At 37.0% G+C, this 13,855-nt stretch overlaps 1 protein-coding gene across 1 annotated transcript in view; it reads left to right on the plus strand.

Moving 5' to 3' along the window:
- The window catches only part of DPH6 (diphthamine biosynthesis 6), a 215,911-nt gene that overhangs the window by 63,841 nt on the left and 138,215 nt on the right, over positions 1–13,855 (plus strand). Inside the window, exons 6-7 of the mRNA XM_010574222.1 lie at positions 98–159; positions 8,736–8,830. Of these exons, the coding sequence (XP_010572524.1) occupies positions 98–159; positions 8,736–8,830 (157 nt within the window). The remainder of the gene's footprint in view (positions 1–97; positions 160–8,735; positions 8,831–13,855) is intronic.

The following is a 13,855-nucleotide window of genomic DNA, read 5'->3' on the forward strand; positions in this document are numbered from 1 at the left end:
CGTGGGGGCGGGGGGGGGGGGGGGGCGGGGAAGCAGTCTTTCTTGATGTCATAACACTACTTTATAAAAAATATTTTTACACTTTTTTTCCCCCCAGGTTTAGACCCAGATAAGCATCTAGGAAAAACTCTGGATCAAATGGAGCCTGATCTTTTGGAGGTGAGTATTACTTATAGGATACTCATACAGGTAAAGTTGCAATTAAAAAGTAGTCTAGGCAGAAATTCAGTAAAATTAACTTAATAAAAAATTACTTAGTTACTTTCAGAAATTAGGTGCTAACCCAAGGCTTATCTTTCTATGTAGATGTCGTGGTTTACCCCCAGCCAGCAACTAAGCACCACACAGCCGCTCACTCACTTTCCCCCCACCCAGTGGGATGGGGGAGAAAATTGGGAAAAGAAGTAAAACTCCTGGGTTGAGATAAGAACGGTTTAATAGAACAGAAAAGAAGAAACTAATGATGATAATGATAACACTAATAAAATGACAGCAGTAATAATCAAAGGATTGGAATGTACAAATGATGCGCAGGGCAATTGCTCACCACCTGACGACCGACGCCCAGTTGATCCCCTTGCGGCGATCCCCTCGCCCCCACTCCCCCCAGTTTCTATACTAGACGTGGCGTCCCATGGTATGGAATACCCCGTTGGCCAGTTTGGGTCAGCTGCCCTGGCTGTGTCCCCTCCCAACTTCTTGTGCCCCTCCAGCCTTCTTGCTGGCTGGGCATGAGAAGCTGAAAAATCCTTGACTTTAGTCTAAACACTACTTAGCAACAACTGAAAACATCAGTGTTATCAACACTCTTCACATACTGAACTCAAAACATAGCACTGTACCAGCTACTAGGAGGACAATTAACTCTACCCCAGCTGAAACCAGGACGGTAGAATATAAGCCTCATATACGCACTTCCAATATGAAAAACATTCTTTCTGGAGGTAGTTCACAAATTATGACAGTGTCTTTAAAACAAACTAAAGGCAAGAAACCTCAATGTTAAGGGAACACTAACTTGTATGTCAATATGATAAAGCTAAATAATTGCATGCAAGTCAGAGACTTTCACAGCAAGGAATGGTAGCGGCAAAATCATAGGTGATACAAAACTTCCCCACATATCCCCATCTGAAGGTTTTGTACCATTTTTTAGTCAGACTACATACAGCAGGGCCCTTCAAAAATGGAATAAGAGGTTTACCACTGAGGATGTACGTAATTCTGTACAAAGGGTTATGTAGTACTCAAAGCAGGAAAATGCTTGTGGGCAGAGCTAGTAGATTTATTTAAAGAAAAATTATTTAACTAGGGAAAAAAAGAGACCAGATTTTGTACATGAGTCTTCTTTGAGTTTGAGGTAGAAGCATCAAACATCAAGCTAAGTACAGTTTAACAGCTCTGAAAGTGTCTTTTCATATTTGTATATGACAAAGTCAATTTACCACACTTCCTTGTCCTCGAGCCTGTTAAAAACCCACAACTACTTGCATGTTTGGCTATTAAGAGAGTCTTGCTGTAACTTTTATCAGTGCAAGCTCTCTAAATTTGTGCAAAACAATCTCCTAAAAATATTTTTTATTGTTAATCTGTGTAGTTACCGTTCTGCGTGGCTTCATAAGCAGTTTTTCTGGAACAATTAAGGGCATGGCAAACTTGCAGAAGAGAAAGAAAAAGTAACCAGAATTTGTTAGGAGCTTTAAAAATCTCTTTTACTGCTGAAAGATAGTGGAGTTCAATAGGAATTATATCTGGAGTTTAACTTCATTTTGTTAGTCATTTACATGGCTGGAGAGAAGGGGATAGATAATTGGTACTTCGCAAAGCTGAAGAGGAAGAATGAAGGTCCATGACATTCAAATACTCTTACTTGAAGAGATTGGTTTTGGCCTGTTCTTAGCTTGAAGTTTGTTGCTTCTGCTTCAGAGCTGGAGAATCTGCACAGAAATCTCCCCTCCTCTCCCCGCTATATAGACTAGTTGATGTAAAAATGCCATTCATTCTCTCTTTTTGTAAGTCTTGCTTAAATCTTTAGATCATCTCAACTACAGCGAAGGTTCAAGATTAGCAGGGGATGGTGTCCTGGTTTCAGCTGGGATGTAGTTAACTGTCTTCCTAGTAGCTGGTACAGTGCTATGTTTTGAGTTCAGTATGTGAAGAATGTTGATAACACTGATGTTTTCAGTTGTTGCTCAGTAGTGTTTAGACTATAGTCAAGGATTTTTCAGCTTCTCATGCCCAGCCAGGGCAGCTGACCCAAACTGGCCAACGGGGTATTCCATACCATGTGACGTCCCATCTAGTTTAGGAACTGGGAAGCGGGGGGGCAGGGATTCGCCGCTCGGGGACTGGCTGGGTGTTGGTCGGCGGGTGGTGAGCAATTGCCCTGCGCATCATTTGTACATTTCAATCCTTTTATTACTACTGTTGTCATTTTATTAGTGTTATCATTATCATTATGAGTTTCTTCTTTTCTGTTCTATTAAACTGTTCTTATCTCAACCCAGGAGTTTTACTTCTTTTCCTAATTTTCTCCCCCATCCCACTGGGTGGGGGGGGAGTGAGTGAGCGGCTGCGTGGGGCTTAGTTGCTGGCTGGGGATAAACCACAACAGATGGGAAGGAGAGGTGTTTTCTCCTGCTCCAGAAAAAGGGAAGGAAGGAAAATAGGGAGGTAAATATCTTCCTAAATACTTGTAGTATGGGTAAAAAAGCAGTGGCAGAGACATACAGTAGGAGTACACAAAACCAAGTATATATTAACTAGATATATAAAATACTCGTTCATGTTGTGTCATTAGCAGATGTTTTATTTCATGGGGTGGTAATAAAGGTACACTTAAAACAGTAAGTAGTTGCTAAATCTTGGGATATGTCTAAGATCCAAGAATAGTTAGAAGAGGGAGTGGATTTATCCTTTCTGAAAAGTGTAGATTGGATTTCTACAGGAAAAGGAAGGAGGAGGGAATGTGTGCATCAGGGAGCTTTTGGATTAGGTAATATCTAATTGAACACTGAGCTAACTTTGAATTGGAAACTGTATTAACATGGCTGTTCGGCTCAGCTAATAAGCCACTGAGAACTAGAGTCCACAAGTTTCAGTTCACCACTTGTGAACATGGTTAGACGGCTTCCAGGAGCTTGACTGCTGAGCTGGCATTGCACTGCGTGAACATGCCAGACTAGAGTCTTCGTTGCACCCCATGTTTGTGTCATAGGCCTGCTCTGACTCTAGCGTGCCGTATAGTGCAAGAGACTAACATTACTGTGGAAAAGCAGTTTTACTGACATGTGAAGTCATGTTCTGCATGTACTGTAGAAATGGCTACTGATTGATAAATTACCAGAAAGGTTGTTTGGAAGATCTTTGGAGTCATGAGTAAATAATACTTAGTTTAAGAGTACGACAAACATTTAAGTGCTCCTCCCACGGTTTGTTGCTGCAGATCACTTAAACAATGTTCTGTTTGTCAGAGCTGCTTCTTTAGAATCTTAGCAAGTGACAGCTGAGGAAGGATAAAACTTTGTAATCATGAAACAATGAACAATTTACTATGGAACAGATTTAACAGAAGCATCAACTTTACTGTAATATCAATACCATACTGGTCAGTCACGTTTGGATGAATTAATATTTATTTGGGACTAGTTAAATAAACCAAAAAGGGGAAAGTACAGTCCCTGCATTCGCAGAAAGTTTCTGTTACCAAAATTCAGGTTACAGCTCCAATGGGGCTGCAGATGGGTAGCTGCTCACCTCAGTTGAATCAGTAGTCTTGACTTTCTTTAAAACAACAGCAGTAAGTATTGCAATTTTAGTTGTGTTAATAGGGTATAATTAAAATAAGGCTTAAGAAGTATTGTTCTCCATTTGATTTCACCATCATTCATTTTAAAAAGAAAATAATAAACTAAGAAATCCAGAAGTACCTGGTGTTTTGTGTAATTTGGGATTAAGCATATTCTTCTTGATGTTTGGCTCAAGTGAAGTGATTCTTACTTACTTGGTTTCACTGAAATTTTTGCTGTCATGGTTTAATACTTCTTGAAACCCACATTTGCAGGTTTTATCTTTTATTGATGCAACAATAAACAGAGCAACAACTGCATAACTTAAGGTGTAGAACTCGTAGGGCATTCTGACCCTACTTGGAACTGGTTGTCAGGTCATTGGACTGCACAACTGATTATTTGTTCATGTAGCTGTTTCTTGTGCATATGCATGCTATGAAAGTCAAAGTCAGTACAAATAAATTGTTTTTACTGGATACTTAGTTGGCCTTAAGGCCTAATAAAACCAAATCATTAACTATAAACTGAAGAGAAATGTTTAGGTTTATGATGTGAAAAATACTCTTTTGCAAAGCAATGAAGTCTTCAGCCTCAGAAGTTCTGGTAGACAGAATGTGAGAGCAAGGAGTTCACAGTTTTCAGTAAGGAGGAGAGATAAAATTTAATATTCTGACCATACCAAAGAAAACACCATAATAAAGTAATTTTTAACATTGCACATCCCCAAAACTACCACAGCTTTATATACTTTTGTATCTTTGATTTGTGTTGTATTATCTAACCAGTAATTTCAAATTTCTTGTTGTTTTTTTCTAATTTATGCTTTTTCCTATTCTTGCGGGATTTTCTTTTGGGTTCTCTATTGACATCTAATGTTACTTTACATACTTGTTTATTCAGCTAGGTGCAGGGTTTGTCATTACAGCATTTTCCCTAGTGTGGTGTGCCAGTTTGTGAGAATTTTTGCAGTTCTGTTTAAAATTAATTAAATAGTCTTCTACGTGTTCTTTGGTTTTCTTGAAAGCCAGTTTATATCTTCATAAGTTCAGTGCCCAGAAAAATGCCAGTGTTGAATATAAGAGGGTCTTTGATACTGAACCATGACATGTATGACATGTTGAGTCATTTGGGATTGGTAGGGAATATCCTGCTTTATGTTTTAGCATGTATTCACAAAGTTCAACTTCTCCGATACTACAAATCAGGAATTAGGACTTTACTTACTTACTTTTTTATACTAAAAGTTTACCTTAAGGAACAGGCAATAAAATCAAAATCAACTTGTATTACTATAATATGCCTATTATAATTTGTCTTTTGGACATACAAGAAAGCAGCATGAAGTAATCATTTTCTTTTTAGAAAAAATCTCGTTGGGCATTATAAAAGGTGTGTCAACGTTAATTGGGGAAAAAAAAGGCGCAAAACAAAAACCAACCAACCAACCAACCTACAACCCAGCCCTGATTTCATCCACTGAATTATTTAACTTTGGAAAAATACATTGTCACCGAAATTTTCAGTCTTCTGATTTACTTTAGTTTATGTGTACCATAGAAATGATAATAATTACTGACATAAAGGTGAGGTGGTTTTGCTGTTGTAGCAGCAGAAAAATGGGAGAGTATTGAGTGGGAAAAGCTTTGATTTAATTTTGCAATTTTTTTTTCTGACTTTACATATGTAAGGTTGAACTTATGAGTACAGTCATGATCTGCAACCCATACTTTTATCAGGAGTGAATTTTACTGGCTTAGGTCATTGGCATTGTGGCAAGGAAAGTTCTTGAATTTATTCCTTTTTTCTAAATGATAGGTCTTTTATTAATTATTGATGAATGGTTGCTACATAATTGGTAAATTATTAAATTGTGCTCATGTCCCACTGTTTCCTATATACTAGGGGCCCTAGCTTTTTACACTAAAGAATTTGTTGGCAACTTGCCAGATCCCAGGGGCTGCTCACACTCTCTTTAGAATTTATTAATAGAATGGTAAATGTATATTATGGTTATATTTGTCTGTACTTCTGTCTCTGCTAATAGACAGTAAGAAAATGTTTAGTCATTTATATGCTTGCATTAGAAGTTGATGAGTAGTTGTGATGTAAAGAGCATTTCAGTAATTATGGAGAATTTACTAAGTGTTACAATTTCTGTCTGGAGACAAAGTCTTCACTTGGATTCATATCTTTTATCTTTGATTACTAAACTTAAATGAGAAAGTCAGCTTTAATCCTTGTGTTTCGTTCCCAAGGTAGGAAGAGACTGTTCTTTGGGTAATGTTTGTGCTGATTGTCTACACACCTTGTGTCTTACTGTGTATTTGAGTTAAGGTTAATTTTGTGTAGTCTAGAAGATATTTTCATCATATATTTCTTTTGGATTTTGAATTGGACTTCCATTTTTAGTTAAGTGTAACTTGTAAATTTGCTGTTTTCTGGCTCATCTGAACTAGAAGGCAGATTTAGCAATCAAAATTTAGATTAGAGTCTAAGCTGTTGTGTTGTTAGGAATGTAACATCCAACTTTCAAAACAAAATAATTGGTCTTCAAAAAATGTTAATATTCTAAATGACTGAAAGGCAAAGTTCTGATGTCATTGATGACATTTTAAAAATATTGCTGAATTTGTTAAATGAACATTAAGAATCTGTTTTATGAGCTGCTGAATATTCTCAGTTCCTGGTGACATTAGTGGGAACTGAACATCCTTTAGCACCTTGTATAATTGGTGTCAGGAACGATCTTGAAGCCAGTGACATTGAAAATGAGGATTTCCCGCAACAAAGATAGGAAATAGTCTCACATCTTTTGAGTATTCAATGTTAATTGCCAATAATTATTCTAGGCACTGATGTTTACAAGCAGAGGTACCAGTTTTGAAAGTGACTTGTAAACAGTCACTCCTTCTATTCAGTGAAAGGTTACAGTTAGATCTTTTCTGTTTTTCTCTCTTTCATTTTTTTAATAGTTTTGTTTAGGATTTTTTGCAGTGGGAGCTACAACGAGAAGAATAAAAGGTTTTCACTAACTGTTTTGTAGGCTGTCCATTCTTGTTGCATCAACATTAATTATTCTTGATATATTTGTCCTATAGAAACCTTGTTGCCGTCGTTGACAGATGGAGTTCTCTTTTATGTCAGGAGTATAATTTTTTAATGAGCACTAGATTAAAGGTTTTCTTCTGCTCCTTTTCTTTAAAAGAAAATATGAAAGGAAAAATGAAAAATACTTCTCATAACAAGACATTGAAAAATGATTTAATATATGTTCCGAAAGAGATTTAGATTTTACACCACCAGACAACTAAACAGTCACATAGAGCATTACCAAGGTATTGTTTTCTCAGAACATTTATACTTTTCTCCAAAATAAAGGCTGAAGAGGATTCAGGCCTTTTGTTTAACTAACTGAATTTTTAATTTAAAAAGTAGTCTTTGATTTTATGAAAACATTCAAGTTACGTGTATTGCATTTTCTTCTTTCACATCTAATTTTGAATTGGTTTTTTTTTTAGCTAAGATGATGACTGAAGTTGTAAACACTCCATGAAGTTTTAAAATAAACTTTGAAAGAGAACTGTGAAGTAACACAAACTATACATTCAGCTTCAACAATAAAAGTACAGTATCATTTGAATATATCAAATAGACTTACTACACAAATATTCTGGTGACCATATAAAAAATTGAACCTACAATGTATAAATAACCCAGTCTCATGCTTGCCTAAAAAAAAGACAACAGATCTGGAATTATTTTCTAGTCCCCAGACAGACTTCTTCTAACCATCTCCTACATGTTGTGGAGAACTGCATTGCTACTTTGACTGTAGAAGCATCATAGGTGGGCATCTGTTCCTCTAAGGAAAAGCATAAGGGGGTTAAATAAATATTCCCAATAGTAACTCTGGTGTCTGCAATGGAATTGAGGACTGAAGTTCAGCTTCTTGTGAACTACTTGAAGCAGAATGTTAATGCTTGCTCAGCGTGTAAAACCTGGACTGGACTTGGCTTGAAGCAGCTAGTGCTGGAACACTTTAGAAGGTGATATATTCTGCTGATGAGGAGGTGAATTTCTCCTGCAGAAAAAGGGAGCGTGTCCCCATGCTCTGGCATGGTACAGGTGCTTGATTACTACCTATCAGTACAGTACATTAATACAGAATTACAGTGAACTATTCAGCAGTTGTGCACTCCTTAATCCAACAAAAGAACTTTGGTTCCTGCTCAACACCTGCTCATTTATAAAGCAGGGAATAATTAAGATAGTCATGTCTCTTATTTTGAATGTATTGGTTTATGTAGTTATGTGTTTTAGTGGGCTGTCCAGAGCTTCAGGAATATTCATAAATTTATATTTTGATTTAGAAAGTATATTCAGTACAATTTATAAAGGAAACAGTGTGTTGCTACCTCTTTAGCTCTTGCTTTACCTTTTTGCTTTTGACTTAGAAAACTCTTGTTGGTTCTATTTGTTAGAATTTTTTTGAAAGAATGGTTGTTTACCAAAATATAGAATGTAGTTGTTGAATCTGTTGCCAAAAGTTGTGTTCATTGTATACTTCTATGTGAAGTGCAACTTTTTGTGTTGATTTACAGTACAAATTTCTCACAGAAGTGAACTACTTATGCTAAAGAAAGGTAGACAAATACGAGAGTCTGAGCAACCTTTCATGTTTGCTGAGGAAGAAAGACTAGGAATTAATTCGTTTATATGAATGTTACAGTGACAGTTCTACTTAAAATATAATGCATTGGTAATTTTTAGACCATTGTAATATGCATATGAAGAAATCAAGAACTGTCCGTATGATACTTGGTTTTTTTCAGCCTTGTAATTGGTAGTCTTTTAGAAAGTGCACACTGAAATTTTCAGCAAAATATATTTAATAGACTGCTTTAATGTAATACTTATGTATTTTAATTTCCCTTTTGTGTTTAGCTTTCTGAGAAATATGGAGTCCATGTTTGTGGAGAAGGTGGAGAATATGAAACATTCACTCTGGACTGCCCTCTGTTTAAGAAGAAAATAGTTGTGTAAGGAACAGTTTCTTCCATTTCCTTATATTAAAGCAATGGGAAGGTATTCACATTTAGCTTCAGGCAACTTTTGTTGGCAGAGGTAAAACATGTCCTCTAAGTTCACAAACACTCACTTTGTTTAACACTGGCAAAGTCCTCTGAAAACCTAAATCAATACCTGACAAGACGAGGCCTTCATAGAGGGCTATAAACTTTTTAGACATTTGCACTTTGGTTTACTTGCTGATTATGGCCTGCAGTAAAACTGGTACCTACACACTGACACTTTTATCCTTTCATGAAGTGCGAATTGCCTGTAATATTTATCTGTCATTACAGCTACATTTGATAAACTGCCACATCAGTAGCCTGTGGGTTCCATTAACTGTGTCTGTGTGTGTGTGTGTTTTGAGTTTAGCAGCTTAGAATGATAATGATAAACATTTTTCTTCAATTATTAGAGGATATTTTAAATACAAACTTTGCATGAATCTTTTTCATTTACACTGACTAGTTTATTCCTTTGACATAAATTGCTGAAATCTGTGTAGTGGCGTATGGAAAATATTTGTGTCTTGATGCGAGTTTCTTACTAGTCTGTTAAATAGCTAAGCCTGCTTGCTTCCAGTGAGATGTTTTGACTGCTGTTCCTTTTCTTAGCCAAGGAAACAGACTAGTAATCATGTATTGGTGATACTCAGTCATCTTAGGGAAGGTCAAGATTGTGGAGCATATAGACATGATTAAGGCTTTCATGGTGAAGGTCTGTTTGTTTCATTTTTCTGTAAGACTGGGATCTGTCTGTATAAGGAATGGAGAACCAAGAGCTGTTAACTGTTTCATTGCATGGCATCTGGGAGAAGAGCAATAGACAAACTGGTAAAAGGGGTGGCAGCTACTCTGGCAGATGTCTGCTGAACTATTGGTTGATTGGAAGATTTGTCCTCTGGAGTGAACTAAAATACTAGATAATTGAGTCTGGAGATACCTCCATGCAGGAAAGCTATGGAATTCTTTAGTTAGGAGAAGATTCGGAAAGTAACAATGTAGAATCTTTAAACAGGATTTAAGTTCATGGGTGGAATTACGAATGTATGGGCCAGGAAGTGAGATTCTTGGAGAAGATTCTCTGAGGGGAGCCAGGTGCTAGGTAGAAGCCATAGGTTGTGAGCCAGCCTGTTGACTAGTAGGAGTTGGAAAGTTAAGCAGGAAGTTAGAATAAAATGTGCATCATGCTTGGGTATATCTTATCACAAATAAATTTGGGGACAAAGGACAAAACTCCCCAATATGCCCTCAGATAGAATTAGTTCAGTCTCTTCTAGCAAAAAGGAAATTATTGTGAAATCGTTGCTAAAGCACGATTCATTTTTACATTTAAAGTCTGATATGATTTCTATTAAACTGACAATTTCTTATCAATTCCAGTGTCAGAGACAAATTCTTATTGATTCCAGTGTCAGTTTTGTGAAACTTTGTCATTTAGAGTAATACTACCTGTTAGCAGTTATGTGGCCTATTCAGTGTTTGTATTGCAACACTTGCAACAAAAAGTATACTTCAGAAGAAGGACAGCTAGATTTTAATGGAGAGATTAAATGTGCTTGTATCCGGTTTTGCACTTGAATGTGTTTGACTGATTATCTACATTCTTTCTATTTTTTTTAAGGCTTCTTCTGTTGCAGATTAAATCTGGGAATTCACTGGAATTGGATGCATAATTTCCCAGTGCTCCTTTTCAAAGCTCTCTTTGCATAGATACAACAGATTGGAGAAAACTATGTCAAATCTCATGAGAAATTCTTGGTTGGTGTAGTGTGGAGAGGTTTGTTGGGGTTTTTTTAATGTAGAATTTGAGGAACACTTTTAGGAAGGTACATTGTGCCCTTGGTTTGGGATCAACCAAATAGCGGTTTAGGTAGGAATATCTCATAATATATTGTAAATGTATTTCTGGTTATCAGTGGTTTAATGACCATTCAAGCAACTAGGAAAAGCTAAAACAGAGGTGGTCTGGCTGAGTTGTCTTTATTTCTATTGGCAACACTCCAAATAATAATGAAAGTTAACAATAAATGCACAAAAAATACAGGAAAAGACAAATATATAAATCAGTGGGTATTTAATAATAAATATATGGCACAGCAGACTGTTAAACATTTACTCAATTAGTTCTAAATATACATTTCTGTAATGGAAACTGAATAGCTACACTTGGCATTGTGTGTCTCTGGCTTGATTAGCCCTGCTTAGCTCTTACATTATTCATGTCATAAAGACATGCCTTTTGACGGGCCGTTCATGTGAAATCTATTACTTTATGAACTAAAGAAAAATATTTTGTACTTCCTTTGTCATTAAATAAGTTTACAAGCTTTTTTACTTTTTGCTTTTCATTCTTCCTTTTCATATACACTGAATCTAAACAGACTTTGTAATCATGTTGTTAACTATGCTAGTATAGTTTCCAAATGTTTAGATAGCCATGGTTCTACTATACATCCTGATACAATTTTTGAAGCTTAAATGGATATGTAAGGATTACAATTTAGAGGTTAAAACCTGTCAGAATTTTCAAGGTCCCTAAATTCCTGAACTCCTCCAAGATGTCTTCCTAGAGAAAGTTTCTGAGGAAGACACTGAAGATTACTTTTGCCTCCAAAAGAGGTGTGATGGATTAACCTTGGTTGGCTGCCAGGTGCCCACCAAGCTGCTTTCACTCCCCCTGCTCAGCAAGACAGGGGGAGAAAATAAGATGAAAAAGCTTGTAAGTCAAGCTAAGAACAGTGTGATGACTTACCAATACTGTCATGGGCAAACCAAACTCAACTTGGGGAAAATTAATTTAATTCATTGCCAATTAAAAAAAAAATAGAGTAGGAGAGTGAGAAAGAAAGACAAAACTAAAAACACCTTCTCTCCCCACCCCGTTCTTCCCAGGCTGAACTTCACTTCTTTGTTCCTGACTCTTCTACATCCTCCACACTGAGCAGTGCAGGGGGATGGGTTGCAGTCAATTCATAACACTGTGTCTCTGCTGCTCCCTTCTCTTCACACTTTTCCCCTGTTCCAGCCTGGGTCTGATCCATGGGCTACAGTCCTTCACGAACTGCTCCAGTGTGGGTCTTTCTCACTGGGCAGTTCTTCAAGAACTGCTCCAGCGCAGGTCCTTTCCATGGGCTACAGTCCTTCAGGATCAGACTGCTCCAGCATGGGCCCCCATGGGCCACAGTTCCGTCAGAAAACCTCCTCCTGCCTGGACTCCTTTCCACTGGCCACAGTTCCTGCCAGGACCCTGCTCCAGCACAGGGTCCTCTACAGGCTGCAGTGTGTATTTCTGCGCCGGTGTGGTCCTCCATGGGCTGCAGGGGAACAACCTGCTCCAAAATGGTCTTTTCCACAGGCTGCATGGAATCTCTGCTCTGGCACTTGGAGTACCTCCTCACACTCCCTCTTCACTGATCGTGGTGTCTGCAGGCTGTTTCTCTCATGTTTTTCTCACTCCTGTCACAGCTGCTGCACAGCATTTTTACCCTTTTTAAACTATGTTGTCACAGAGGCACCACCAGTGTTGCTGATGGGCTCTGCAGCCCCTGGCCTCTTCTCATACAGGCCACCCCTGCAGACCACCCCCTGCTACCAAAATCTTGCCACGTAAACCCAATACAACAGGAGAAAATCTAATATGCCTGTCATTTATAACACTACTTTCGGGTAGTGTTTTCACTGGTCCATGTTTTTGTCACGTGAAACTTGTGACAAGATATGTTTCTACACTATATTCTTTGGAAAAGAAGGAAATCTGCTAGTTTAGGAAAGCAAAAATATAGCCTTGATGTGTTACTTACTATGGAGAAGTGGGAGTCTCTTTAATGTAAAACTATGATGAATTTTGCTTTAAATATTAAATTAAATACTTGCCATTCTTCTCAGTCTTCATTAAAAAATATGCCTCACAAAGGAAGCATGGCAGATTGAGTGATATATTTGAAGCTAAAAAAGATCTAGCAGTGAAAGCAAGATCTTACAATCAAAATAATCAGCCAGGAGTCAGATGGGTTTTTATCTGTTTTTCCCAGGTAGACTATTGTAATCTGGTTGTCAGCTTTCTTATGCTCAGAATTTGAGAGGTACCAAGCATATCCTGTCCTTCTTACACTGGTATTTAAAGTGCAACTGATTGACACCTCTTCAAATCATAAAGATATATTTCTCATCTATGTCAATGCCATCTAATATCTACTCTTATGATAAAGGCCCATTTGTATTTATGGAACACAGAATAGTGTGATTTTTTTTCTTTTCTTTTTGCATAAATTGGCATATTTGAAATATTTGGGAAGTGTAATTTTGCATTATTATACCATACTATTAGATCTGTGTTTGGGTTTGTAATTCTAGGTTTGGAGTTAAAAGCAAATCTGTAAGCATGAAAAAATAATCATGTAATGAGAGTACTGATTATACTCTCAGACTTGCTCTAACTTGTCATATTTGTCCTGTGAAAATATTATGGAGTGTATTAAAATGATTAGGTATTTCCCAGATCTTCAAGGAGACTTGAGGGATCAGATTATTATGATTTCAAAAAACAGATAATTAGGACAGTTTTTCAGCTATTCTTTATTGTTTCCTAAAGTCTTCTGAAAACCTTCCTCAGCAAAATTCCTGTGTTTCCATCATAATCAAACATGAATCATGTTACTACTCAAAATTCAGACTTTCAGCATGAAATGGCTTTTATGTAATTATTGGGGTCTCTCAAATCACTGTTTTTCATTTTAATCTCTGTTTTTCATGTGGGTTTGGGGTTTTTTTTATTGGGGTTTTTTTTTGGTTTTTGGGGTTTGGTTTTTTTGCTATTTCTGAAGCTACATATGACGTGTAAGTTCAGGACTTACTTTTTTTTTTAATTGGTGATTCATCATTGGACGCAAACAAAACTGTTCTGCTTTCCACCTATTTGTTACAGTTACTATTGAACAAGACTGCAAATTTTATCAGTTAGAACAATTATGTATGGAGAGGCTGATAGAAAAT

This window comes from Haliaeetus leucocephalus, unplaced genomic scaffold (assembly GCF_000737465.1).
Source record: "Haliaeetus leucocephalus isolate CR32 unplaced genomic scaffold, Haliaeetus_leucocephalus-4.0 Scaffold417, whole genome shotgun sequence".
Classification (NCBI taxonomy): domain Eukaryota; kingdom Metazoa; phylum Chordata; class Aves; order Accipitriformes; family Accipitridae; genus Haliaeetus; species Haliaeetus leucocephalus.